The sequence below is a fragment of the Leptodactylus fuscus genome, chromosome 2 (assembly GCF_031893055.1).
Source record: "Leptodactylus fuscus isolate aLepFus1 chromosome 2, aLepFus1.hap2, whole genome shotgun sequence".
Taxonomy (NCBI): Eukaryota; Metazoa; Chordata; class Amphibia; order Anura; family Leptodactylidae; genus Leptodactylus; species Leptodactylus fuscus.
In genome coordinates this window covers 59,250,753-59,278,042 of record NC_134266.1, presented here as the reverse complement: position 1 = coordinate 59,278,042, position 27,290 = coordinate 59,250,753, and the positions used below count along the sequence as shown (strand labels likewise).

The window sequence follows — 27,290 nt, the reverse complement described above, 5'->3', positions numbered from 1 at the left end:
TTCAAAAAGGACTCAGAAGCCGTTTGGGTACTGGCTGGTATCACTTGCAGCAGCTCAGAATCTGACAGATGGGGTTCTACTAGAGTTGGTGCACTGTGGGAAACAAAGAAAAAATTTGTGTCCCATTTCATTTTTTGTTTTACAGAGCTCTGGGATGGTGTAACTGTCCCTGAAGCAGGGGTGGCTGAGCCTAGGGCCTGTGTCCCTCTATCCTTCTGTGCAACTATGGCATGGTTAATGGAGGAGAGCTGCAGGTTCCTTTTGTGGAGTGTGTTGTGTGCGAGTCATGTAGGTCTCCTACCTTGCTCCCTATGGAGCTGTTGCTGTCCTCAGAGATGGATGGCAGTGAAGGAGATGATGCAGGAGGCTGCTCCAGGAGAGTGCGCTGGGTTTGCTGTGCCTCTGAATGAGTCGAGCGCGAGAGTGACTGTAGAGTACTGCTGTTGGCGCCATCTTGGATAGGGGAGGCCACCGTGAAGAAGTCGATATCACGCTTTGGTGGCTCCCTCTTCCTCCGCTTGGCCATGATTATCAGGGTCCAGGAAGGAATAGAGATTCTTAGGGGTCAGCTGGAGAAGTTGCAGACCCCAGTGAAATTGCATTGAGCATCTTTTACAGAGACCGGGGGGCGGAGCAGATCTAAATTGCGGCCATGGTCCAGATCACGCCCTCTTTTAGCCTATTTCTATGAGATTGCTCTCTGTCAGTATCTTTACATTTATTCTTATTCTAATCCAGGCCTTAATAACCAATAGTAAGGCATAACTAATTGGTATGATCTCCTCTCTTCAGTCATTATTTCTTCTGTAAGGCAAAGCTACAGTATATGATTAAGTATATCTACAAAGCTTTCAGTTAGTTACCCCCTTTTACACTCCTTTTGTATTTGTCAGACATGATACCTATGGTCTCCAATCACAGATTTATCTGTGGATGTATTTACTCTTATATCTCTTGTGCTGCACTTACAACTTGGAATGCTTTACCTTCTACTGTTTAACCATCTCCTAATATCCTGCATGATCTAACAATACATCCTGTTATGGTACCTTGTTATACTACATTTCATAGTTATATATAGGTACAACCACCGCCATGGGCCTACCCTTGTAACCCATAACTCTTCTCTTAGTTCTGCAGTCCTTCTTAGCTCTGCTTCTTAATAAGCTTTATATCTATACAACCACAGAAGCTAGAGTTTGTGAAGCGTTAGTTTTATTTCCATATTGTAGATAGAAAATGCCTTGTCCACTGCCAAACAGCAGTACTGAGATTTTATTATTCTCTACTTCTGCTGACTATAAATCCTAGTACACAAGTACAATATGAATATAATAATCATCTTTATGATAATATTGAAAAATAACCCGTCCCATCATATTCTTTTAAAATACAGAACATTATGGGTAACGGTAATATTAGTGGTAGGAGAAACATTCTGTGAATATTATTATTGCAAAACCTCATTTTCCATTCTGGTTGTTGGGAAGTTCAGAATAATGCAGTAAAACCTAAAGCTGGACTTATAAAAGAAAAGAAACTAAAGCTTTGCAGGCTTGACAAGGGACTGGCACATAGTGAAATATACATAGGAGACAGAAAATGGCGGGATAAATAATGCATAAAGTATTTGTGTAATGAAGTGCTGCTCGGTAAACGTTCAGCCAGCTGACATGGCTAGCGAGACATAATTCATTTTTAATGGCGCTTGAACTTGCATTTTAACAAGTACATCCCAGGATTCCATTCAGCTTGTTGTAGAGGATATCACCTGGCCTAGCGACAATCTAAGCTGCGTTCACAATGAAAGTAAGAATTGCATTTTCATTATGAGGGAGTACCTGCATGTTTTACATGCACTTGACAAATTTGCAACTCGGTATGTGAAGCTCTTCCTTTGAACCCCATTGTATAATATGTTATAAGCTCCCACTCACTATGTATCATTTGCACGTGTCTTCTTATCTAGCAAAGGGTCCTTTGGACCCCGGGAACAACAGGTCTCTGGTGCAACTGCTACCTCTACAGCCCCTATAGCTTTCTGCCACTGCATTCATGCAACTGTATTAACATTCTACATAAGTAACAGATATTTTTCTTTGTTTTATGTCTTCTTATTCTGTATCCCAGAGATGGATCTGCTTTTGCTTTTGTCAACAAAGATAAAATCCCACTTGTCGAGTTAATGCTGTCATTTGCTTTCTAGAATAGTCTACACAAAGCCTAAAAAGGCCAATAAAACATGAAATATCACTTGACTTCAACTTACAATAAATTTAGAACATCCTTCAATTATATGAATGTTTCCAAATATTTCTGAAAACTTGTATAGGAATATATAAAAGGAATTTACACAACTACATATTGTGATGGAAGTAGACATACTGCAGGGGCCACACGGTGGCTCAGTGGTTAGTACTGTAGCCTTGCAGCACTGGAGTCCTGGTCTTCAAATCCCGCCAAGGGCAAAAATCCATCTGCAAGGAGTTTGCATGTTCTCCCCGTGTTTGCATGGATTTCCATCCCATATTCCAAAGACATACTGGTAGGGAAAAATGTACATTGGGCCACATTGTTCTTTCTGTGCCTTGACTTCCACTTTGTGCAGAGCTGGGAGAACGCAATGTGGGCCAAGAAGGGTCTGCCTCGTGCCCCACAAATTTATTATAACTCATGCCGGAAAACTGTTGTGAGTTGTACATGAAATCTATGCCAGTTCCTGGCTGGTGTAAATATAAATTTTGCTGCGTGGAAGAGGTCGGGGTCTCTTGGTATTTCGAGCACTCCAGTCGGAGACATTAATAAGACTGGCATAGGGAAGCCTCAATACAACTTTTACGGTTGTTATCTATCTACTGGTTATGTAATAAATGTTAGATTGGTGGGGATAGCACTACTAGAATCTATAAACCATGGACCTCAGACATAAGGAGTTTGAATGGAATGGCAATCGACAAAATCTGCGTCACAGATGGAAAGCTAGCTACAGTACTTGGGTACTTCGACAGTAGAAGTTCTACCAGTGCCATAGACTCTGAGTAGAGCAGCAGAGGCACATTCCTGACTAAACATCCGAAGCCATAGCAATAATACATTCTGCATTATGTCTCTTGTCTCTAGAGTAATCCAGATGTTGTACCAAGTGAAGAAAAGAAGCAACTCCCTGGTGCGGTGAAACTTCCTGGACCCGCATTCAATCTTTCAGAAATTCAGAATATAAAGAGTGAACTTAAATTTGTACCAAGAGCTGAGGAACAGTAGTATGTACTGAAAGGTGAGTTATTACAATATCTAGTCTGCTGTGATTTTTTAGTAACAGGACTGTAATGCGTATAGTCTGCTATCGCCTTCATGTAAATCTGTGCTCTGAACATACAAATAGTCACCAAGATCTCATGGACAGCCATATTACAGCTCCATACAATCTCTTGAGTTGTTCCAAGGAGTAAGGCCCTTTGCAGATGACTATGTGTATTTTGCGGTCCACAAAATACTATTCAGTTTTTGTGGACCGTGTGTTATCAGTGTGCCTCCGTGTGTTATCAGTGTGCCTCCATGTGTTATCAGTGTGCCTTCAGCATCAGTGCTTTATGTTCGAAAAAACGGAAAGTATTACAGCAGTGTGTCATCTGTATATTCTGGTAGTTAGGCAACTTTTACGCAAATACAGACAAAACACGGAATACATCCATGGTTCATCTGTGGATTTTACTTTCCCATAGGCTTCTATGGGCGAGTCTGTGCTGTACAGGCTGAGTAAAATAGGACCTTCTCTGAGATTTGCAGCAAATACTCTTGGCCCATACACAGATCTATGGAAAACACGGTAGTGTGCTTGAGCCCATAGGAAATGAATGGGTCAGTGTGCTATCTGGGAAAAAACAGATAGCACCTTGAAATAGTGCACGGTCTACTGCAGGAGGTCTGAGGGCTCGTTCGCATCTGCGCCCGATCTCCGTTTATACAGGTTTCCATTTCCTGCCCGAAACTGGACAGAAGACGGAAACCTGCAGGCATTTTTCAAACCCATTCATTTGATTGGGTTTGAAAAGTGTCCGGCCGTGAGCACCGGTGAGCGTTTTATGCTCTCCGTGGCGAAACCAATTTTTCTTTAACCGGACATGCAGGACTTTGTGTCCGGTTTAAAAAAAATGGTTTAGCTGCGGAGAGCATAAAACGCTCACCGATGCTCATGGCCGGATCCGGTCTGACAGGTTTCCGTCTTCTGCCAGCAGAGGACGGAAACCTGAGTACGGAGACTGAACGCTGGTGTGAACCCAGTGTAAGGATGCATTCACACAAAGGAAAATGGCGCTGAATTTGGTGTGGAATGCGCGTCAGATTCAGCACTGAAAAAAAAAGCCTCCCATTGACTTCAATGGGTTCATTTTTCTGATAGCCATGGTTAATCCTGCAGGGATTTATGAATATGTCCTTGCAAAGTTAAGCAGCTGCACGGTTTATTACCATCCCTGCCTTCCTGATCATTGTGTACAGATTGTGTGTCACATAAGTGCTAGGTGCCGAGAACTCAGTGATCCTAGGGGACCCAGATCAGCTCTACAGTATGGCACAGGATGCGACATTCCTCCTGTAACTGGGGCTAATGCATCAGAAATTCCACAGTACAGTCACATTAATGTGACCACCTGTCAAAATCCAGACTAACCACCTTTGGCATAGTGGACCGCTGCGAGACGTGCAGGAAGAGAGGGGATGTTGTGATGATGTTCACTGGGATGTAGAGCCATTCCGACTCCAGTGCCGTGGCCAGCTGCGCTAGGTTACGTGGTTGAGCATCCATGGCACGAACAACCCGATCAAGGTGGTCCCATAGATTCTCGATTGGGTTCAAGTCCGGGGAATTTGCTGGCCAAGGGAGTACGGTAAACTCATCCTGGTGCTCCTCGAACCACGCACATACACTGCGAGCTTTATGACACGTCACATTCTGGTAGATGCCATCATCCTGAGGAAAAACAATTTGCATGTAGGGGTGAACATGGTCCGCAAGGTTAGATGCATACTTGTGTCGATCCATCGTGCCTTCCAGAATGATGAGTGCACCCAGATGGCTGATGATACGTGCCTTCTGCGATTGGTTATTTAATGTTGACGTCAAAAGTAGGTGGTGGTAGGGACAACATGGTGACTCAGTGGTTAGCACTGCAGCCTTGCAGCGCTGGAGCCCTGGGCTCGAATACCGCCAGAAACACCATCTGCAAGGAGTTTGTATGTTCTCCATTTGTTTGCAGGGATTTCCTCTCATTCTACAAAGACATACTGATAGGAAAAAAAGAAAAAGTACATTGTGATACCTATATGGGGCTCAAAATCTACATTAAGAAAAAAAAAAAAAAACTGGACTGTATATATATTTTAAAATGTTAGTATTACTAAGAAATATAAGAAAAATGTGAAAATCAGAAACATTTCCCTTTTTATTTTTTCATTTTCTTGGATATTAAAATAAAGCTCTGTGCGCCACCGAAACAAGTGTCCAGTTAAACTCTGCTATATACATACACTTATGTTTCTATTGCGGTCATGCTCTCTTCCTATAGTTCGGGATATTTTCCTCAATGTTTTAGCTACTGATCCCCACTTGGATTATTTCACAAGGCCAGAGTGCTGTGAATGTTCCCCTAGTGTCAGGCATTCAGGTACAGGCGGCTGCTAATCCATATAGAAAAATAAAGCATAATTAAGATTTCCAAGGGCAGAGAAACAGGTGTGTACTTAGCGTGACAGTGACAAGGAGATAGTCCTGTTATCTAAGAAAAAGGAGATAACTGGCAGACACTCCTATGTTCAGTGCCAGGCACAGAGCCTGATAGCTGGTGCCAGGTGGGGACAGAGACTCCGCACATGTCAGCACTATATCTCTGGTATGATCCCTGCCAACTGTGCCGCAGAGTTTTATTCTTGCTTGTATTCAGAGAGGTATAAGACCCTTATAATGAAAACAGCACGTAAGCATAGTGGACTTGGTGACCCTCCAGACACGGATTTGGGTTTCCCCCTTAACGAGTATATGTTCCCCATAGACTATAATGGGGTTCGAAACCCGTTCGAACACTCGAACAGTGAGCGGCTGTTCAAATCGAATTTCGAACCTCAAACATTTTAGTGTTCGCTCATCTCTAGTAGGAATAGCCTTAAGAAAGGTTATTCTTCTCCTACCTTTAGATGTCTTCTCCGCACCGTCTTTTGATAGAAATCCCGATTTTTATCAATATTCAAATGAGTTCTCTCGCAGCACTGGGGGCAGTCCTCAGCACTCAAACAGCACTGGGGGCGCCCCAATGCTGCAAGAGAAATCTCCAGCGCCGCCTCTATCTTCGCCTGTACCGGCCTCTCTCGGCATCTTCTTCTGATGCTGGCTTCAAACTTCTAGGCATGTATAGTCAGCTCTGCTGTCGAACCTCAGGCAGAGCCAACTGCGCATGCCCGCAGCAATTTTCCTGTGACCGCTTACACAGTAAACTGGTGTAAGCAGGCATTTTCTTGAGGCCGCTTACACAGTAGGTTGGGGTAAACGGCCACAAGAAAATGGCCGCGGGCATGCGCAGTTGGCTCTGCCTGAGGCCTGACAACAGAGCCGACTGCGCATGCCTAGAAGTTTGAAGCCAGAGCCAGAAGAAGATGCAGAGAGAGGACAGTACAGGCGAAGATAGAGGCAGCACTGGAGAGTTCTCTTGCAGCATTGGGGACGCACCCAGTGCTGTTTGAGTGCTGGGGACCGCCCTCAGTGCTGCAAGAGAACTCATTTGCATACAGAAGAAAACTAGGATTTCTACTGAACGGCGGCATGGCGATGACATCTAAAGGTAGGAGAAAAATAGCCTTTCTTAAGGCTATTCCTACGTGCTAGAGACAAAAAATAGCATTTTAATGAGTGAATCCCTTTAAAGGTGTGGTTGCATGAGTAAATCCAGCCTATAACTGTAAACATTTTCTGTATTTACCCTTATTTTTACAAAATGTCTGTATTTCAAAAGTAATGTCAGAAATAGTGCCACCTGTTGTTCCTATGAATAACATTTTCTGTATCCACCTCTGTAAATGTATAAAGGTGGACACACATGCTCAATCTCTTTCTACTCTACCAAGCATACAGTAGAATCCCTGTTGTGGTAATCTGACTTCTCAGTAAAGGATGAGACACTGTTACTTTAATTGCAGTTGTCCAACATGCCCTTTAACATGGAGAAAGGACGCTGCAGCTTCAGAGGTGGCGGCTGAGCACAACCCAGATCCTTCTGCACTCAATAAAGCACAGACAGATGCTATACTTGCTAAGTGTGTCTACCTTGGCACCGTTGCATATGTGGACACAGTAAAGGCTGCTCTTACAACCAGCAGGTGGTGCTATTCTAACATTATACCTGGAATATCTATGGATATCGGCAATAGAGCTGTTTAATATAACAACTAGAGATGAGCGAACAGCGTTCGATTGAGTACATGTTCGATCGATATTAGGCTGTTCGAGATGTTCGATTCCAGTCGAACACCAGGTGGCAAACTCGCTAAAAATTCGATTCCCCTCCCAACTTCCCTGGCGCTTTTTTTGCACCAATAACTGTGCGGGGGAGGTGGGACAGGAACTACGACAATGGAGGTATCAAAAAAATAATTGGCTGGCTAAATCAGGTGACCTCCAATTGTATACGAACAGTGGATTTAATATCTGGTTCATATGAGACTGTGAACTATGTGACTGTGAGACAGGGATAGATGTACAGGCAGGGTTAGCTAGGAATTACCTTTATTTAGGTGGGAATGTCACTCACCCAACTCTTTGGGGCTCTATCTGGTCGGGATCCCTGTGATATGTGATATATGCAAGCTGACTTTTTCCCATAGGAATGCATTGACCAGTGTTCATTGGCCGAATGCCATACAGAGTACAGCATTCGGCCAATCAACGCTGGTTCTGCCGTAGGCTCGTCTGTGAGGAGGCAGAGTCTAAGATTGGACCAGAATGGAGACTGCTGTGGATCGATCTTAGACTCCGCCTCCTCCGTCAGAACCAGCTTTAATTGGCTGAATGCTGTGCTCTGTATGGCATTCGGCCAATCAACTCTGGTCAATACATTCCTATGCCGAGATGTAGCAGTGCTGGTCGTGTGCTCAGCTCGACTACACCAGGGATGTGAACCCTGCTGTACACTCAGCTCTGCTGCATCAGAAATGCAGTGTAGCAGTGCTGGCCGTGCGCTCAGTTTGGCTGAATTTCCGGTGTAGTCGAGCTGAGCACACGGCCAGCACTGCTACATCTCAGCATAGGAATGCATTGACCAGCGTTGATTGGCTGGTTCTGCCGGAGGAGGCGGAGTCTAAGATCGGTCCACAGCAGTCTCCATTCTGGTCCGATCTTAGACTCTGCCTCCTCACAGGCGAGCCTCCGGCAGAACCAGCGTTGATTGGCCGAATGCTGTGCTCTGTATGGCAATCGGCCAATCAACGCTGGTCAATGCATTCCTATAGGAAAAAGTCAGCTCCCGTATATATCGCAAGCTGACAGGGATCCCGACATAATACAGTGACTTGGGCTTGTTAGATGCCCCCAGACATGCTTCCCCTGCTGTCCCAGTTGCATTCCAGGGTGTTGGCATCATTTCCTGGGGTGTCATAGTGGACTTGGTGACCCTCCTGAATCGAAGAGTGGTTTCCCCCTAAATGAGTATTTATTCCCCATAGACTATAATGGGTTTCGATGTTCAATCGAATAGTCGAGTATTGAGCGGCTACTTGAAACAAACTTCGACCATTTCACCGTTCGCTCATCTCTAATAACAACATATCAGGGATTTGCATCATACTTATTATTTTTGTTCTTGTATCTGATAGCCGAATGTACAATAAACTACAGGACTGCAGGAATTACATGTGCATGTATTACACAATGCACACACAGGCTGTCATCGCTACAGTGCATCATAACAGCCTGTGTTTACAGAGAGGAGAGAGGGAATATAGGCTTTTATAAAAAGCTCTCACACCATTTATTATTATTATGTCCCTTCCCACTTGCAAAGAGAGAAATTCACACAGTTTTATGTTGGAATTGTTATATTTGCAATTACAAAGATAATAATAGTATAATTAGTGGATCTTTACTGTAATTGTATATTAGGCCATCTCGGTATGCATACCACGTAACACGGACATATCGCCAGGTACAGGCTTTAATGTTAGCTCATGACATACCAAACACGAGATTTGCTTCTGAGTCTCACTGTGTGTATGATCTTCTACGTATTGGCTTGTTTTTTATGCTTGCAGTGAAGTGTTTCTTCTCAGTTCAGTGATTCATAAAGCATGTTTTTCTATAGCCCAGCTGCTGTTTTCTCTAGATTGGAGGTATGGACAGGATTTTCAATGTTTGACGCTGTTTCAATAATGTAGCTGGCAGATTGTTGGGTCTTACTTAATGCCATTGGAAAGATTGATCCTTATCCCATGGAATGATTGCCTATTAGATCTGCATCACATTTGCAGAATAGAATTTTCTCAGGATTACTGTGTCTGACATCTATTCATTGCTGCAAAAACTATTGCTCATCATTATATTCCAATCACTCATATACACCCCGCACTGAATAACTCGCTGCTCTGCTTGTTAGTAGCCGAGATGTGTGTGCACCTAGATGGAGCTGATGGATATTAGACAGGAGCCATTAATATTTTAATGCCATTATAACAAGTGACTTGTCTGAAGACCCTGTCAATCCGAGTATTTAAAAAGAGAGTTTCACCACCTCCACCAAGTCAACTTTTGCATCATTATATAGGAGCCACTCCACTGTTTAAATTTTCTCTCTAGACCCCACCTTTTCTGAGCAATAAGTGCTGGTAGTTTTGGTGTCTGACATGCTATTTAGGCTCTGTACTGTCAGATGGGCATTGTCAGGCAGGAACAGGCAAAGGGGCTTGATTTAAAGCTCTGACACTGTCCACCTCTGATTCACACCTCCTTGCTGACAGTAGAGAGCCTAAATAGCATACCGGGCACCCAAACTAACTGCACTGATTGCTCAGGAATGGTTACAAAATTTCCAACTGTGCTGGAATCAGTGGATTGGAGTGGAGTGCTAAGAATTGGAGTTGGAAGGTGGTGAAAAGTCCTCATATTAGGATAAGCCCTGTCGCATAGAGTGAGTCTTGTGCTTGATACCTCCAAGTTAACTAGACTGGATCGTCACAGAGAAAAGAGCACATTCTAGGACCTATTTAATGCCACAAGTCTCCTGTGAAGTCCAGTAAGAGAATAATCTGCAGGTGTCAGCAGCTTCCCGCAGCAATAATATCTGATCACCAACATTTCTTCTGGTGCATGGACTGTCCTTGCTGTTTTCTTCATTTTATTTCAGCGGGGGATAGATTAAGCCCAGTGTAAAAAGACAAATTTTATAGATTCACCCAAAGAGTCAGGCTAAGGCTAAGACCCCACAGGACAATTCACAGTTATAAAGCGCTGCTTTTCCAGTATTGTTTCTATTACAAATATGTCAGTGCCCTCCATCCAAAGTAAAGAGAGGAAAATGTTGCATTTACCTAGTTTAGTAAGAAACTTTTTGGATGGTGCACCCCTGACTACATGGTACAGTATTCTGCAGACCCCACCCCATAGTGCCCTATCATTAGTGCAGGTTACCATATGTTGCACTGATGAATTCTAACAAGTCCAGAACAACCGGGTAAAAACCGTTCTATGATAATATCTGTACATATATAAAGAAGAGGGATACTCGGCTGTTTGTAAGTTATGGACTTCATGCCTCAGCTGTCATACATCATTTCCTTTCAAAGTTTGCCTTTGTCAATCATGATAATCTCCATTGCGGATGTCATTTTCCTGTAGTCTCAGAACAAGGTCTCTGAAATTACTTCCCAGGGGTCACCTCTCTTTAGCAACCCCAGTGCACATTCACCAGCAGTGAGGATGCTGAATATAGAATATATGATGAAATCTTTATAAAATACATTTTAATTTGCTATATATGCAGAATTCCTGACCGGTGGTGTACAACTCTGTAAAAAGACCGATGGATTAGATGAAGTGTAGTAGGGAGGGTACATTAGATGTAGTGCACATGGACTATTCCTGTAAAGAAAGTAACATTATAAAACATTATAATCATGGATGTTATTGCGGAGGCATGACTAAAGGGATCTATTTCTTGCAACCCACAGTTGTCACATTAGTAATAGAAACATTAAGCATTCCATATCCTGTTTCTACATATGGATTTCATATCTTGTATTCTTCTGTACCTTCATTATCAATCCATTGAGAATGTAACGGAAAAGACTGCAAATAAGTCCCCCTTGGTGTAAAGAAGGGAACTCTAGTGCCACCTTTTGGAAGGTCAATCCCTATAGATCAGTGCCTGTTTTTTTTGTGTTTTTTTTAATAACTCAGTAGCTTATGAAAATAAAGCCAAGCCAAAATAAATCTTTATAAAGAAAGAGGGTCCCATTACCTCTTATCAGAGCAAAGCAGGGTGCTGGCTGGGTGAGTGGTCCTAGACATAGGCCAGAAGTGGTACCATGTGTTATTAAGGAGACGTTGCCTCAAAGGAGATCATTTTTCAGCATAAAGGGAGCTTACTAGACCCTTACTAGACTAGACCATGCATACCCTGCTTAGAATTCTTGGAAAGGAATATGCAAATAAATTCTTCTTGGTGGAAAAAGTGAACTTGCTCTAATGTCACTTTTTGGAAGATAGCTACCTAAAGATCAATGCTTGGTTTTCCGCATAATCTGGAAAGAAAACCAAGCCAGAATAAGTCTTCCAAAAGGAAGAGGGACCCAATCTGCTTTTTTGAGGTTATTGCCCGTTATCAGTGTACGAGGAACTGATTAGAATTTTGGGGAAAGTTGTAATACCTGTTTAACCTTGTAAAAAGCTCTATAAGATGGTGAAGGCTGAATGTGACCCTCAGACTCTTTGACATTCCAGGTATAAACAGCTGGTTATTCATGGGCGAGGAATCTTTTTCTTTGTTTTTGGTGATTGTTACTATTGACCACTTGCTTCCATTACTATAACCAGTTTGGTATGTAAGCATTAGACAAGTTATGTTTCACATGGTCCTTTCAGTTTGTCTAGTGCATTTTATTTTTGTACTGCACATACCAGCATGGGCATTAGGACATAACTTTCGTGAACATTTTGCCGCTATGAATTACATTACATATGGCACATGACCCACATGTACACAGGTCACCGAGCACAAGGACTGTGTGTACTGTTCTTATGTAAGCTCTCATTATCCTACAATACTCGGGACACTCATATATTACTTTTATGAATAGGAAATTAGTTAATTAGTAATGATCAAGTAGAGGACGTGCCAAAGGGGAGAAGAATGAACAGATAATAATAGGTCATAACAAATCTCTTATATATGTCATGTACCATATAAAAATGGAAGACATGACAAAAGCCTAAGAAATGTTACAGATCCTTGTCCAGTGGTCCAGTATTTTTGACTTCGAGAATATCTCTTTGATATTGTTATCCTCAAAACAAGAAACTGTTGATGGACCCAGGCAGAAGCTACATTCTGTTTAAGATAAAAAACAGAGGTGTTAAAAAAACAGACGCACTGAAACTGAATATTTTCTTTTACAATTCAGTAAATGTACGATGGATTAAAATGGAAAGCAATCATTTACAGTGTAAGCCTATGGCTGGTCAGGTAATGGAGGGGGTGTACATCTCGCCCAGACTACTAAGGTGGGTGAGATGAGAGAACTCCAGAAGGAATGTTTGTTCTCAGCAGACAACTTTCGTCTGCTGAGCAATTTGGTAAATGCTAAGTACTGGGCTGGATTTTTAGGAATGACAGGTAGGTTGGTAGTAGGACCTGTCATTCCATCCCCCTACAGTCCACACTTTGGGGATGTTCTGGCAGCGACTCTGCTGCAGAGAGTCTGCTCATGATGGGAGAAGCCAGCTCCAGCAGCAGACTTTGGACAGATGTTGGCTGGAGAGCTGTGTCCTGAATGATTCTACTGGCTTTTGATGTCTGTTATTCTAGGTGGGGTAACCTATTCTATGTTTAGTTAGAGCCTAGCCGGGCAGGTATTTATTTTTGTATTGTTTCCTTTTGTTGCTGCACTACCTTTTTGAGTGAAAATAAACTCTACCTTTGTTTTGGACTATGCCACCCCACCTAGCAACCCCAGACCCTGACAACAGATAAATGCTAGGAATTGTTAAAGGCAGAATACAGAACACTGTGAAATCGTACTGTATGTAGTGACTGGCAACACGTAATCTATCTGTATGAATGCAATGTAATTAATTAGTTACTGTTAAAGTAACAGTTGATACGTTTGGATAAAGACACATGTCCATCAAGTCCAACCTATAAAGCTATTGTGTTGATCCAGGCAGGAGTGAACCTAGCCTCTCTGATGCCTAAGGAGAACTATAGAAAGATACCCTCCCCCCCCAAAAAAAGATAACAAACATAGCTGTCCTTGTTTGCATGATAAGGCCCCTCTAATTAAAATTGCTGGACATGTTCTCCCACATTTGCAGATCAAAAAAATCCCCCTTCTTTTGGGCTGCACATAGTATACAACCCCCTTTTTTGGCCCTTACACGGAACATGACCCCCTTTTTTATTTATACCCACCGAGTATACAACACCCTTTTTTTGTCCCCATGGTACACGACCACCTTTTTTTTTTGGCCTCCACACAGCATACAACTACCTTTTTGACCCCCATACAGTATATGTCTCCATTTTTATGACCCCCACAGTATATAACCCCCTTTTTTGCCTCCCTCATAGTATGTATCCCTCTTTTTTTGTCCTCACCCCTAGAATATATGATCCTCCATTTTATGGCCCCCACACAGTGATATGTTAGGCTCCAATTTATTCCAATCAGTATTATTTCAATTAGTAGTGGATGATAATTTACTCCTGCCCAGGCCGGCCTTCGCTGCCACCTCCATGTTACACCATAACCAATGCTGAAGAATAGAGATGAGCGAACACCGTTCAATCGAATAGGTATTCGATCAAATATCAGGCCGTTCGATGTATTTGTTCCCAATCGAATACCACGCGGCATACGCACTAAAAATTCTTATCCCCTCCCACCTTCCCTGGCGCGTTTTTTGCGCCAATAACTGTGCAGGGGAGGTGGGACAGGAACTACAACAACGGAGGCAGTGAAAAAAATTGAAAAAACCCATTGGCTGCCGAAAACATGTGACCTCCCATTTATAAGAACGGCCGCCATATTTGTGTCATTTCGCGGTGAGAGATAGGGAAAGAGACATATCTGCTGAGGGCTAGATAGGCATTCGCTTGAGATAGGCAGGGAAAAACCGAAGAACAACAACAGCTCTTCTCAGAGCTATACACTGCAGGGACAGGAGTCCAGCTTTCCACGTACGGCGGAAAACAGGGATACAGAACAGTTACTCGTTGCTATATATGTGCAAAACAGCTTTTCTTTGGGGTGTCCCCCCCCCCCCACAAATTTGCAAGAATACAGGGCAGTTACCTCCTGCTATATACGTGCAAACCAGCTTTTCTTTAGGGTGTCCCCCCACAAAATAGCTGGAATCCACAGCAGTTACTTCTTGCTATATACGTGTAAACCAGCTTTTCAGGCAGAGCGTAACCCCAAAACAGGGATACAGAGCAATTAGGTCCGGCTATGTACGCTCAATACAGATATCCAGGGTGTGTACCCCCACAACCTAGGTGGGAGACACCGAAATTCTGTCAGGCTATGTACGCTCAATCCAGTTTTTCACGGTGTGTACCACCAAAACCTAGGTGGGAGAGACAGAAATTCAGTCCAGCTATGTACGCTCAATCCAGATATCCAGGGTGTGTACCCCCAAAACCTACATGGGAGACACAGAAATTCAGTCAGGCTATGTACGCTGAATCCAATTTTTAAGGGTCTACCCCCCGAAGCTAAGTGGGAGACAGCCGTTCATTCAGTCAGGCCATGTATGTTCAATCCAATTTTTAAGGGTCTACCCCCCCGAAGCTAAGTGGGAGACAGCCATTCATTCAGTCAGGCCATGTATGGTTAATCCAATTTTTAAGGGTCTACCCCCCAAAAGCAAAGTGTGATACACAGCAATTCAGTCATGCTATATCAGATCAATCCAATTTTTTATTCAATCTAGTAATGTGAACTATGCCTTTGTCTCTTGAAAAGCAACCCAACATGAAGTCAGCCATGTGTGCCAGTGTGTTACTTGGCATGACTTCACTGCCCCAACTGTAAGGGTCACTCTCCATTTCTTCCGTTTTACACTCCCTTCACACCATCCGTGCTGAAGCAATGGGATGCACTGAACTTCACCCTCAAGCCTCGTGTGGGACAGTGATATGAAATGCCACTTCATCCCCCTCATCTTCCTCTGTCAGCCAACGGTGCGAAGATGACAGGAGTTTGCTCTGAATGTTTTCAGCCTAGTAGAGGCTACTTTTCTAATACAAAAATGGCCGTACTTTGACCAGTATATCATGCACAATGGTGTAGGTTTCAAAGAACCTTTGCACCAACAAGTTGAAAACATGGGCCATTTGTGGACCGTGTTTGAGTCTGGCAAGCTCCAGATCTGCTACCAGGTTCTGGCCATTATCACATACACAAACATGCGTAGGCCTAGGTGCAGCAGGGAAAACCATATTGCCATATCATCCTGGATGGCATCCCTCACCTCGGAGGCAGTGTGCTGTCTGTCCCCCAAGCTGATGAGCTTCAGCACGTCCTGGTGACATCCCCCATGCCAGTGTTACAGCGTTTCCAGCTCGTAGTTTTGGTCGAGGTTGCAGCGCAGGAGTAGGCTTTCAGAGAAACCCTTCCATGAATTTTGGGCTGGGACAGGAGATAGGCCACCCCAGTTTGCACCCCGGGCCCAGACTCCACTACATTCACCTGGCCTGTGATTAAAGATAAGCCGCATCCCTGACCACAGGTGCTTGTTGATGCGTTGGTGGTCAAGTGGACCTTGCAGCAAATAGCGGAACTCTGGGCCAGACTGATGTTATGGGACATGTGCAGGTGCAAGGCGCGGACAGCACACCAAGGGAAGTAGTAACGGCTAGGTCCAGCATAGGGAGGTGCCCCAGCTGCCATCTGGTGACGGAAGGCCTGGGTATCCAGAAGCATAAACGCCAACATCTCCAGGGCCAGCAGTTTTTAGATGAGGCCGTTAAAGGCTTGGGCATGTGGGTGGCTTGCGCTGTACTTCTTCCTGCAATGAAACGCCTGGGAGATGGAGAGTGGCTGGGAAGAGGCGCATGATGGTGCAGGCCAAAAAGGCGGATGAGGGTGAACTCCCCAATGTGTCAGAGACAGATGTGTAGGTGTCCAGGCTGGTGTAAACAGTGGAAGAGGCAGTGTCGGCAACGCCGGGCGACAATTGTCCTGCGTTTGCTCTCTCCCACTGAGCCCAGGGCTTGCCTTTCAAATGACAGGTTTAGACTTGCAAAGTGTGCAAACTGGTGTAACTGGTGACATTAGGCACCTCAGTGGCAGTAGTTTGGCCAGGGGGTGCCACTAGGGTTTTGTAGATGGAACTCCATCAAAGGTCCTTGCTGCTCACACACACTTCTCAACGTATGGTATCTAGGGTTTCAGCGTGTGGTGACCTCTCACAACAGTCGGTGCTTCAGGCAGATGTAGGCATTGCTGGAGTGTATTGAGGCTAGCACCAGGTACTGTAGACTTGCCAAAGTAAGAGCACAAGCCGCACTTTAATCAGTAGCTTGTGTAAATTGGGGTAATTTGTTAGAAACCTATGCACCAATAATTTTAAAACATATGCCATGTGTGGACCATGTTTAAGTCTGGCAAGCTCCAGATCTGCTACCAGGTTCCGGCCATTATCACATACGCCAACCTGCACTTGGGCCCAGGTGCAGCGGGGCAAAAAACATTGCCATCTCATCCAGGATGGCATCCCTGACCTCGGAGGCACTGTGCTGTCTGTCCCCCAAGTTGATGAGCTTCAGCACGGCCTGCTGACGTCTCCCCACGCCAGTGTTGCAGCGTTTCCAACTCGTAGCTGGGGTCGATTTAATGGCAGAGGAGGAGGAGAGTGGTGTTTCAGCACTCCTGCCAGGAATATTGGGTGGGGAGACAAGGTAGGCCACCATAGTTTGCGACCCGATCCCAGCATAAACTACATTCAGCCAGTGTGCCGTGATTGAGATGCAGCGTCCTTGGCCGCATGCACTTGTCCACGCGTCGGTGGTCAAGTGGAACTTTGTCTCAACATAGTGCAGAACTTAGGGCCCGCCTGATGTTACGGGACACGTGCTAGCGCAAGGCTCAACTCACCCTAAGGGCCATTTCTGTCCATCCATTTGGGGAAGAAAGAAGGTTTCCAGGTATTTTCCCACTTTGATAGAGGTTTTTTTTTGAGTGTGGAAAGTGTGTAGTTGATAGGCTGTGATGGTGGGGTAAAACTGTGACTTGGGCATGTTAGATGCCCCCAGGCATGCTTCTTCTGCTGCCCCAGTTGCATTCCAGAGGTGTTGTCATCATTTGCTGAGGTGTCATAGTGGAGTTGGTGACCCTCCTGAGTTGAATAGTGGGTTCTCCTGAAACGAAGCATTTTTCCCCATAGACTATAATAGGGTTCGATATTCGTTCGAATAGTTGAATATGGAGCAGCTATTCAAAACGAGTAATGAATATCGAATATTTTACTGTTCGCTCATCTCTACTGAAGAACACTAGGTTGTGACCGATCATGGCGTTCTTCAGCATCATGAAGGTGGAGGGTGAGTAAATTATCAAACAGTACCTATTGCAATAAAACAAATAGCGGCCAGTTAAAATAAAAAAAATAAAAAAAATTGCCTCTTTGCCATCCCCCCTGCCCCTCCTGTTTATGTCATTGCCCCAGGTCACCTCATGTAAGATGCATCACTGGATATGGGGGAAGCCAAAAAACTCCATAAGATGGATGCTAATTTTTTGCATATTAGAAGAATTATATTTGTTGGGAATATATGTAAGTATATGTAATGTAAAAATATGTAAATGAGAATAAATCTTTGGCTAAACATTCCAAAATACCAGTTCCCAGTATAGTAAAAGTTCTGAAGAACTCCAATTTATTATAGGGAATTCTGCAATATTAGCAGATACATATATATATATATATATATATATATATATATATATATATATGGTATATCTGACATGTTATTATTTTATTTCTAGGTGATGCTGAGCACTTCAGCGAATAAGCATCGATGTGGAAGACCGAAGAATATTTTTTATATTTGTATAAAGACTGTATACTACCTATACGCTGTGTATCTCCATGCTGCAGCAAATAACTTATTTTTACATTTATATTGTTTCTTCATAGACCAGATTTCTTACAAACTGTTCATGATAGCCCCAAAATCTGGAACATATCCTGTTTGTCAAGAACCATAGCGTAAATTCAAGCTAATAATAAAACAATCATTTTACATGCTCTTTTCTTATGTCCTTTATTTTCACTGATATTCTACATGAAAGAAGATACAAATACCCACATTGTGTAATAATATAAAGTAACACTTGTGGAACTCATTCAAGGGTCCTTAAATAAAGGTTGAAGGTCGGAGATTTTAACATTCCCCCATCAAAGGTCATTAACTTGATGAAGTTGGGTCGTTGTGTAAGACGTAAATAAAACCAGAATACGATGATTTGTGAATCCTTTTCAACCTATGTTCAATTGAATACACTACAAAGATGATATTTAATGTTCAAGCGGATAAACTGTATTGTTTGGGGTTTTTTTTGCAAATATTTACTCATTTTTAATTTGATGCCTATAACAGATTTTAAAAAAAAAACTCAGACAGAGGCAACAAAAGACTGGGAAAGTTGAGGAATGCTCAAAAACCACCTGTTTGGAGTAATCCAGCGGTGAACAGGTTAATTGGAAACAGGTGAGTGTCATGATTGGGGTAAAGAGAGCATCCCCGAAAGGCTCAGTCGTTCACAACAAGCATGGGGCGAGGTTCACTACTTTGTGAACAACAGTCCAACAGTTTAACCACTTCCGGACCGCCCATAGACTATATACGTCCGGGAAGTGGTTGCCTAGTTCTGACAGGACGTACCTGTACGTCCATCAGAACACAGCAGCTGCATGGAGACCGTGTAGCTGCTTTCACTATTTGCCGGCTGTAACTTCAGCCGGAGCTCCTAGAGAGAAGACAGGGCAGATTTATTACCTCCCCTGCCTTCTCGATCGCTGTGTATACAGCGCTCAATGAGCGCTGTATACACGGCTATGGACGCAGCCATAAATCAGCTGCCCTCTGACCCGGAAGACACGTGATCCGCCAGGAGCAGAGTCTTACCAGAGCTGCTGGGTCCTACAGGACTCAGATCAGCTCTGCATACTGTGTATACAGTGTGCAGGAGTCTGTATTCCTCCTGTAACTGAGATTAAATGTACCAGCCCCAGTTATAGGAGAAATCAGCCTCAAGTACAAAAAAAAAAGTGATCAGATGTCCCCAAAGGTCTCTTATCACCTTATGGGGACACAATCTGGAAAAAAAATAAAATAAAAATATAATAAAAAAGTTTTAAAAAAATGTAAATAAAATAATAATAAAAAATAAATAAATAATACGCTAATAAAACGCCGTTATTAACGGTTATAGCCCCACCCCGATGACACCATACAAAATAAAAATTACCGTAACGGAGAGGAAAAACTATTTTATAAAGTTTTTCAGTGACACTTTGTGTTATTAAATTTTTTAAAAAATTATAAATTGAAAACCAGACACAATTTCCCTCCTATTTTGTTTATATTTTCCTGGATATAAAAAAAATTAAAACACATTTGAAAATAAAAATAACATAAAAATAAAGCCCTATGTGTCCCCGAAAAAAGACGCAAAAATTAGTTGACTAAGACATACGAGAAAATTTTTACAGACCTCAAAACCGCACATACAAAATAAACCTAAAATGTGTCTGGTCCAGGACCACAAATTGGCCCGGTACTGAAGTGGTTAAGAACAACGTTTCTCAACATACAGTTGCAGGGAATTTAGGGATATCATCATTTATAGTCCATAATATCATTAAAAGATTCAAAGAACCTGGACAAGTATCTGCAAGTAAGCGTCAACATTGAATACCTGTAACCTCCGATCCCTCAGGTGGCACTGCATTAAAAACCACTATCATTCTGTACCGGATATTACCACATGGGCTCACAAACACTTTAGAAAACCATTGTCAGTGAACACATGTTGTTGCTACATCTACAAGTACAAATTAAAACTCTACCATGCAAATCAAAAGCCATATATGAACAACACCCAGAAATGTTGCTCTGGGTCTGAGCTCGTCTGAGATAGACTGACGCAAAATGGAAAAGTTTCCTGTGATCTGATCAGTCCACATTTGAAATTATTTTTGGAAATCATGGATGTCATGTCCTCCAGGCTAATGAGGAAAAGGACTCTCTGGATTGTTATCAGTACACGTTCCAAAGCCAGCATCTATGATTGTATCGGGTGTGTTAGTGCCCATGGGATGTCTCTGATGGTATGGAGGAGTGTTAGTGCCCATGGCACATCTCTGATGGTATGGCAGTATGTTAGTGCCCATGGCATATCTCTGATGGTGTGGCGGTTTGTTAGTGCCCATGTCACATCTCTGATGGTGTGGCGGTTTGTTAGTGCCCATGGGACATCTCTGATGGTATGGCAGTGTATTAGTGCCCATGGGACATCTCTGATGGTATGGCAGTGTATTAGTGCCCATGGCACATCTCTGATGGTGTGGCGGTGTGTTAGTGCCCATGGCATGGGTAACTTGCACATTTGTGAAGGCAACATTAATGCTGAGTGGTACATACAGGTTTTGAAGCAACATGTGCTTCCATCAAATGTCTTTTTCAGGGTCATCCCTGCTTATTTCATCAAGATAATGCCAATCCACATTCTGCACATGTTACAACAGCGTGGCTTCATAGTAAGAGTCCTAGATAGGTACTAGACTGACCTGCTTGAAGTCCAGACTTGTCTCCCATTTATAATGTGTGGCATGTTATGAAGTGCAAAATACAATGGAGACCCTGGACTGTTGAGCAACTGAAGTTGTATATCAAAGCAAAAATGGGAAAGAATCCACCTACAAAGCTTCAACAATTCGTGTCCTCAGTTTCCAAACACTTATTGAGTGTAGGTAAAGGAAAGGTGATGTAACACAGCGGTAAATATGCCCCGGACCCAGCTTTATGGAAACGGGCATCAAATTCAAAATGAGTGAATGTTTGCAAAAAAACAATAAAGTTTATCCATTTGAACATTAAATATCTTGTCTTTATAGTGTATTCAATTGAATAAAGGTTGAAAAATATTTGCAAATCAGTTTTGGTGCCTGATATGCTATTTAGACTCTGTACTGTCAGGTGGGCGGTGTCAGGCAGGAGCAGACAAGGGGTGTGATTCTGAGATGTGACACTGGCTGCCTCTGTTCGGAGCTCTGATCACACCCCCTGCCTGATACTGCCCTTCTAACATTATAGAGCTTAAAGGGATCCAATCATTGGATTCCCTTTTTTTCTCCCTATCTCATAGGAATAGCCTTAAGAAAGGCTATTCTTCTCCTACCTTTAGATGTCTTCTCTGCGCCGCCGTTCAGTAGAAATCCCAGTTTTCTTCTGTATGCAAATGAATTCTCTCGCAGCACTGGGGGCGGTCCCCATCGCTCAAACAGCACTGGGGGTGTCCCCAATGCTTTAAGAAAAATCTAAGCATGCCTGCGGCCATTTTCTTGTGCCCGCTTGCACTGTAAGCTGATGTAAGTGGCCAGGTCACATACCAGGAAAGCCGACGGTGCACTGAATTCATATAAAACCGCACTTTCATGTGGACAGCAAAGGTCCTCTTTAAATAAGATAAAAATGTGAGGCATCAAAATTATCTGCGTTTGTTGCTCGGGAATGCTAGAGAAAAAATTTCATCTGTTTTGGTGTTAGTGGAATAACCACCTATTCATGGATGTTAAGGACTAAAATTGGTAGAGGTGGTGAAAGATCCTCTTTAAATTCTATTTCAGTTATGACTCCATGACAACATATCACTTGTGATATGTAAATGCACATACACCGAGCTCCCTGGTTACCAAGCTCCTAAAAATTGTGCTGTTGGGGATCCAGTGGCCGGTGAGCAGAGTGAGAGCCAAATGACATCCATGTAAGGCTAGATTCACACAAAAGAAGTGCAAAATGGCAGTGAAAAACATCCATTTTGGCACATGGATGGATGGATGGATTTGTGAAAATGACCAAAAATAGGACATGACCTATATTTGAAGGTCTGTGACAATGGATCGTCAAAATAATGGTCATGTGAATAGCCCCCATTTGCAGGCATTGAAATTAATGCTGCTGTGTGACGTCTGTTAAAAAAACGGATGTCACATAGCCATTATCATAGTCATGTTAAAGGAGCCTTAGGCCTGTACTATACGAAAGGGACGGTTTTGGCAGATATAACATCTATTAACAAACATTGAAGGCCATATTTTATCTGTTTTGCATCCATTCTGTTCCATTTGAGGGCCGTTTGCATCAGTTCTTAACTGCCAGTAAAAAAAATGGATGAATGTCATTGGTCTTTCTTTTTTCACCCAATCCACTGATCCATTTTTCACAGACATAAAACAGACATTAGTCCATTTTACATACAAAACGAATCATTTTAGGTTTGTTTTTGTTTATATATGTTTATTTCAAATATATGGAAAGAGGGGTGATTTTTAATTTTTTATATTTAAATTTTTTTTAAAAAATATATTTGTAATAATTTTATTAGCGCACCTGGGCATTGAACCTACAGTCTTTTGATTGCATGTCCCATAGACTCCAATATAACTGTATTGTAGTCTATGGGAGATTTGCTACATAGCTATTGAGGCTGGTCTAGGACCAGCCTCAATAGCTATATCCCTATGACAGGCCTAGAAGCCTAATAGGACAGCTTCTGTGATCTCGCTTCATGGGAGCTTTCTTATAACAGAAAAGGTACAGGGCTCCACAAGACTTTGGGGGGGGGGGGGCATTACATAATTACATAGCAATTTCCATGATCAGAGTGAACTCTATGGGCATTAGCTCTAGTTCCCTAGAGCCGGTATCCACCCTACTATTATGGCAGATGTTAACATGGTATACCACACCACTCCCATAGATAGATAGCAATTGTGACACATGCAATATTGAGTCTCACAGGACTACAGTTTCTTATCTTTACAATCTTTCCTGCAGTTTTGCATATTTTCCAGATTATTGGCATTTTTTTAATACATGTTTATTTGTGCAGGTATAGACAGTTCATTTGTATATTTAAAATACATTTAGATAAAGCAAGCAATCGCAGAAGCATGCATGTCGCAGCAAAATCGCATTGTTCAACAACGCTACGACTTTGCATCTCACACTAAAGTTGTCCAACTTTTTGTTGATTGATTTTTATGGGATTTTTAATAGCGTGAAAAATATTGCCTGTGTAGCCTAGCCTATGTATCTTAACATATTTAGGAGGGAACCCTTCCATACCTACCACCCATGTGGATGAATTCTTAGAATCCCGACTGCACACAAACAAGGATTCTATAAAATACCAGTCACTAGTGCGATAACCTTATATCAGTCAGTATGGCCAAGTCTCACTGATATACTGTACATATGCATCTGGTATACCCTGACAAAATGTTGTGTATGTTGGTTTCCTCTATGGTTGTTCCAATGCCTGGGTGCACACAATGCAGCGCTCCTATGGTATCTGGGCCACAACAAGTTGAAGGGGAGACTTGCACTTCTCAAGGTGATTACTTTGCAGTGCAGGCTAGGTTTCTATACTATACTATAGGTTAGTATTCACACAGTGATTTACATGCTTTTAATGAAATAATCAAAAATACAAGGTATGTTTTATACATCGTATACTCTACCTATAGCATTTGTATGAATATTTTTGCTTGCGTGATGTGATCAGAGGGCTCCAGCACCCGTCTCACTGTGGTCAGTTCAATGATACTTGATAGCTGTGCGGAGATTCAACATCCTACAACTCCGAGTCACTTCAGTACATTATTATTCTTTAAAATATGCAATTAGTTTCCATAAAAGTCTCCATAATTGCGGCTTCTTGACACAGGATACACGAGGGGGCATCTCAAACACTTTTGGATTGTATATGTGAAATGACCTGTGACTGCACAAAGCAAACACTTCCACATCAAACCCAGAGGAAAAAAAACAAACTAGATAAAAATAATTGCAATTACAGAATAGTAAAATGTCTCCGATATGTAAACTTGTCCATATAATACTACTCTGCCACAGCAGTATACAACACCGCTTTCTGATAAGAACTAAAATATAGCTAAAGAAATTTGCAAAATAAGTAACATCATCTCTGAGGATAAGATGGCAGAACTTCTATCTGGCTAGGTCTGCTTGACTTTACAGACTTAGAATGTATTATTTACATATGACTATAAAGCCATCTTCAGCATGCACTTGTCTTTGGGCCAAACCTCAACTGCTATATGTGACCTTACCCTATATACCATTATAGATGAGAACCATAACAGCATGGGCATTACCATGATTGGGCACAGTTTCGGAGGACTCCAATTGGCTACATGAGTTTTGCTGGTTTGTAAATCGGATCGGCAGTGCTGAAGGAATACACCCAGGGGCGTAACTTGAGGGGGTGCAGCTGGATCAGGGCCCAGGTGCCTTAGGGAGCCCATGGGCATTAGTATTGAGATTGCAGCTTCCATCTGGCCCATAAGCCAAGGAGACCCAAAGATTCCCCCAACCACACTAAGGTGGATTAAACTCCTAAGTTCCTGAAACTATCACTATCAGGAATTTGCTGTAGAGATGAGGTTGGGGGGGTTGGGCCTGCAAAAGATTGCAGCAGGGCCTACAAGACTTTAGTTATGCCACTGTATACACCAGTTTAATAGTATAGAGTAGGTCCTACGGTATTCATGAGCAGAGAGCAGGGGCGCCCCTCTTTTGAGGCAAAGTGAGGTGACTACCTCAGGCAGTGCTATCTGTGTCAGTTAGGGGGGTGGCATTTTTAAAAAACATGCCGTTTGGGACCTGTCCTAAGCTGGCTTAGAGACCTAGGCAGGGAAGGAGAGAGGTAGTTCAGGGTGGCTGTATGGAGACAGCACTGTGTGAGCACTCACCTATTTGCAGCAGCGCTGCTCCAGCGGTCCACCATCAGAAGTTTACTTGACCTGCTCCTTGCTCTCCGCCTCTGCCCCACCCATGCTGGGCTATGTGCATCATATCACGTGATGTCACTCTGATGGTATACTGACCTGATTTGATAGGGTACACAGTGTGGCTCTTGCACGGTCTCCTTGTCCCTGCTCTCAGATGCGCTACTGCTGGCCTGCTTCTTCAGCTGAAGTAGCTAAAGTGTTTCATATTAATGTAATATTGCTTTTCTAAGTATGTGCCCCCTATCATTAGGATAGAGGATAAATACCAGATTGATGATGTGGGGGTTGGGGGTCATTTTGGCTGCAGAGTGAACACTGTAAAAACAAAACCCATAAGAATGTTGCACAAATGCACTTTTTCTTCAATTCCACCAAATTCTGATTTTTTTTTTCCAGTTTCCCAGTACATTGTACAGAATAATAAATGTCAGCTTTATGAGCATTAGAACATTTTGTCCTGCAAACATGCTATGGCTAGTAGCATGTAAACTCAATGAAAAAAATTTTTTTTTTTGGTGGTGGCACCCTTCCGTAGTCCGCATCAGGAAGCAAAGAGTCTAGTTTTACCCCTGGCAGAGGGCTAGTCCTTCCTTCCCCACTCCTTGGAATAATGTTTGACATAATGATGTATGTCCAAGGTGTGACCACAACAACCACAACAGGTTCCATGGTGTCAAATGAGGATGAGGGGGGGGAGTTGCAGTGGGATGGAGCTCTGTGTGCGCTCCACAATTGTCTCTAGGGTAGGTGAGATGTACCATGAAAATTGAAACCATGAAGCCCCCTCCCACAGTGCCTCCTTTCACCCAGAGTATTCCCTCTCCCCCTAATATAAATTATCGCTCTGTATATTATATGGCTTATTCACCATTATAATACTGATGGCCTATCCTCATGAAATCAATAATAGGGAGTTTGTTCAGGAATTGGAGCAACCATGTGATAACTGGGGAAAGTGTAAAATAAATATAAAAAGCATCATAAAAACCTACTCACCTGTCCCTGCTGCTGTGTTATCCGCTATCAGTGTCCTGCTGGAAGTCCTGCGCCTCGTGACTGCTGAGATCAATAAGTGGCCTCAATGGTAGCTGGTAAGAAAGCGGTGACGCATGTGAGTGATGTCTCCCTACTCTCTCCAGCGACCCCTGAGGTCATGGATTGGTCTCAGAGGTTTTGTGAAGCACAGGACCTCCTGCCTCAAGGCGCCAGCATGAGACTGAATAGACACTGGAGGGAGACAACAGGTTTTTGGGGACAGGTGAGTATTTTTAATGTCTACTTCATTGTCTCACACACTTTAATACTTGTAGGCCTAGAAGCGGTGGCCTTTTCTTGCCTGGGCTCCTTTGTGACATTCAGCGGTCCCTCATAACACTTCCGTTTTGGGCCAAATACTAAACTGACATATGAATATCCATGAAACAAATCTCACAAGGTTTCCCCATCTCTGTATGGGAACCATGAATGATTTCCCCCACTATTATCTACTGTCTCTTTGGCAGGGGCGGATCCAGGGCCGGGCGAGCCGGGCAACCGCCCGGGACCTAACAAAATGGTCCCGGTCGGCATGTCCCGATTCCAACTGAGCTCAGCGTTAAAGCAGGAGCTGACAGCTCCTGCTTTAAACGCCTATGTATTCGGCTCATCGGCGGTAGGACGCCGATGAGCTGAATGCATAGGCGTTTAAAGCCGGAGCTGTCACAGCTCAGCTCCTGCTTTAACGCTGAGCTCCGGGCCTCCGGCATTTGTAGCCGCGATGTGATGACGTCATCACATCGCGGCTACAATATGTGTATGAGAGAGGAGAGAGCTGCGAGGGAACGAGGAATGGTGAGTGTGTGTGAGAACGGCATGACACTGGGGCAGATGGAGGGGGGAGAACGGCATGGCACTGGGGCAGATGGAGGGGGGGAGAACAGTATGACACTGGGGCAGATGGAGGGGGAGAACGGCATGACACTGGGGCAGATGGAGGGGGAGAACGGCATGACACTGG

The 27,290-nt window shown here is 43.2% G+C and overlaps 1 protein-coding gene across 3 annotated transcripts in view; it reads left to right on the top strand.

The window, feature by feature from the left end:
• The window catches only part of SMPX (small muscle protein X-linked), a 105,126-nt gene that overhangs the window by 43,795 nt on the left and 34,041 nt on the right, over nt 1–27,290 (top strand). For 2 of the 3 annotated variants that reach the window (XM_075263863.1, XM_075263865.1), the window contains exons 4-5: nt 3,121–3,274; nt 18,241–18,501. In XM_075263863.1, the coding sequence (XP_075119964.1) occupies nt 3,121–3,261 (141 nt within the window). In that variant the 3' untranslated portion in view covers nt 3,262–3,274; nt 18,241–18,501. Of the gene's footprint in view, nt 1–3,120; nt 3,275–18,240; nt 18,502–27,290 lie in introns of those variants that run through there. The other variant, XM_075263864.1, reaches the window with a different exon arrangement.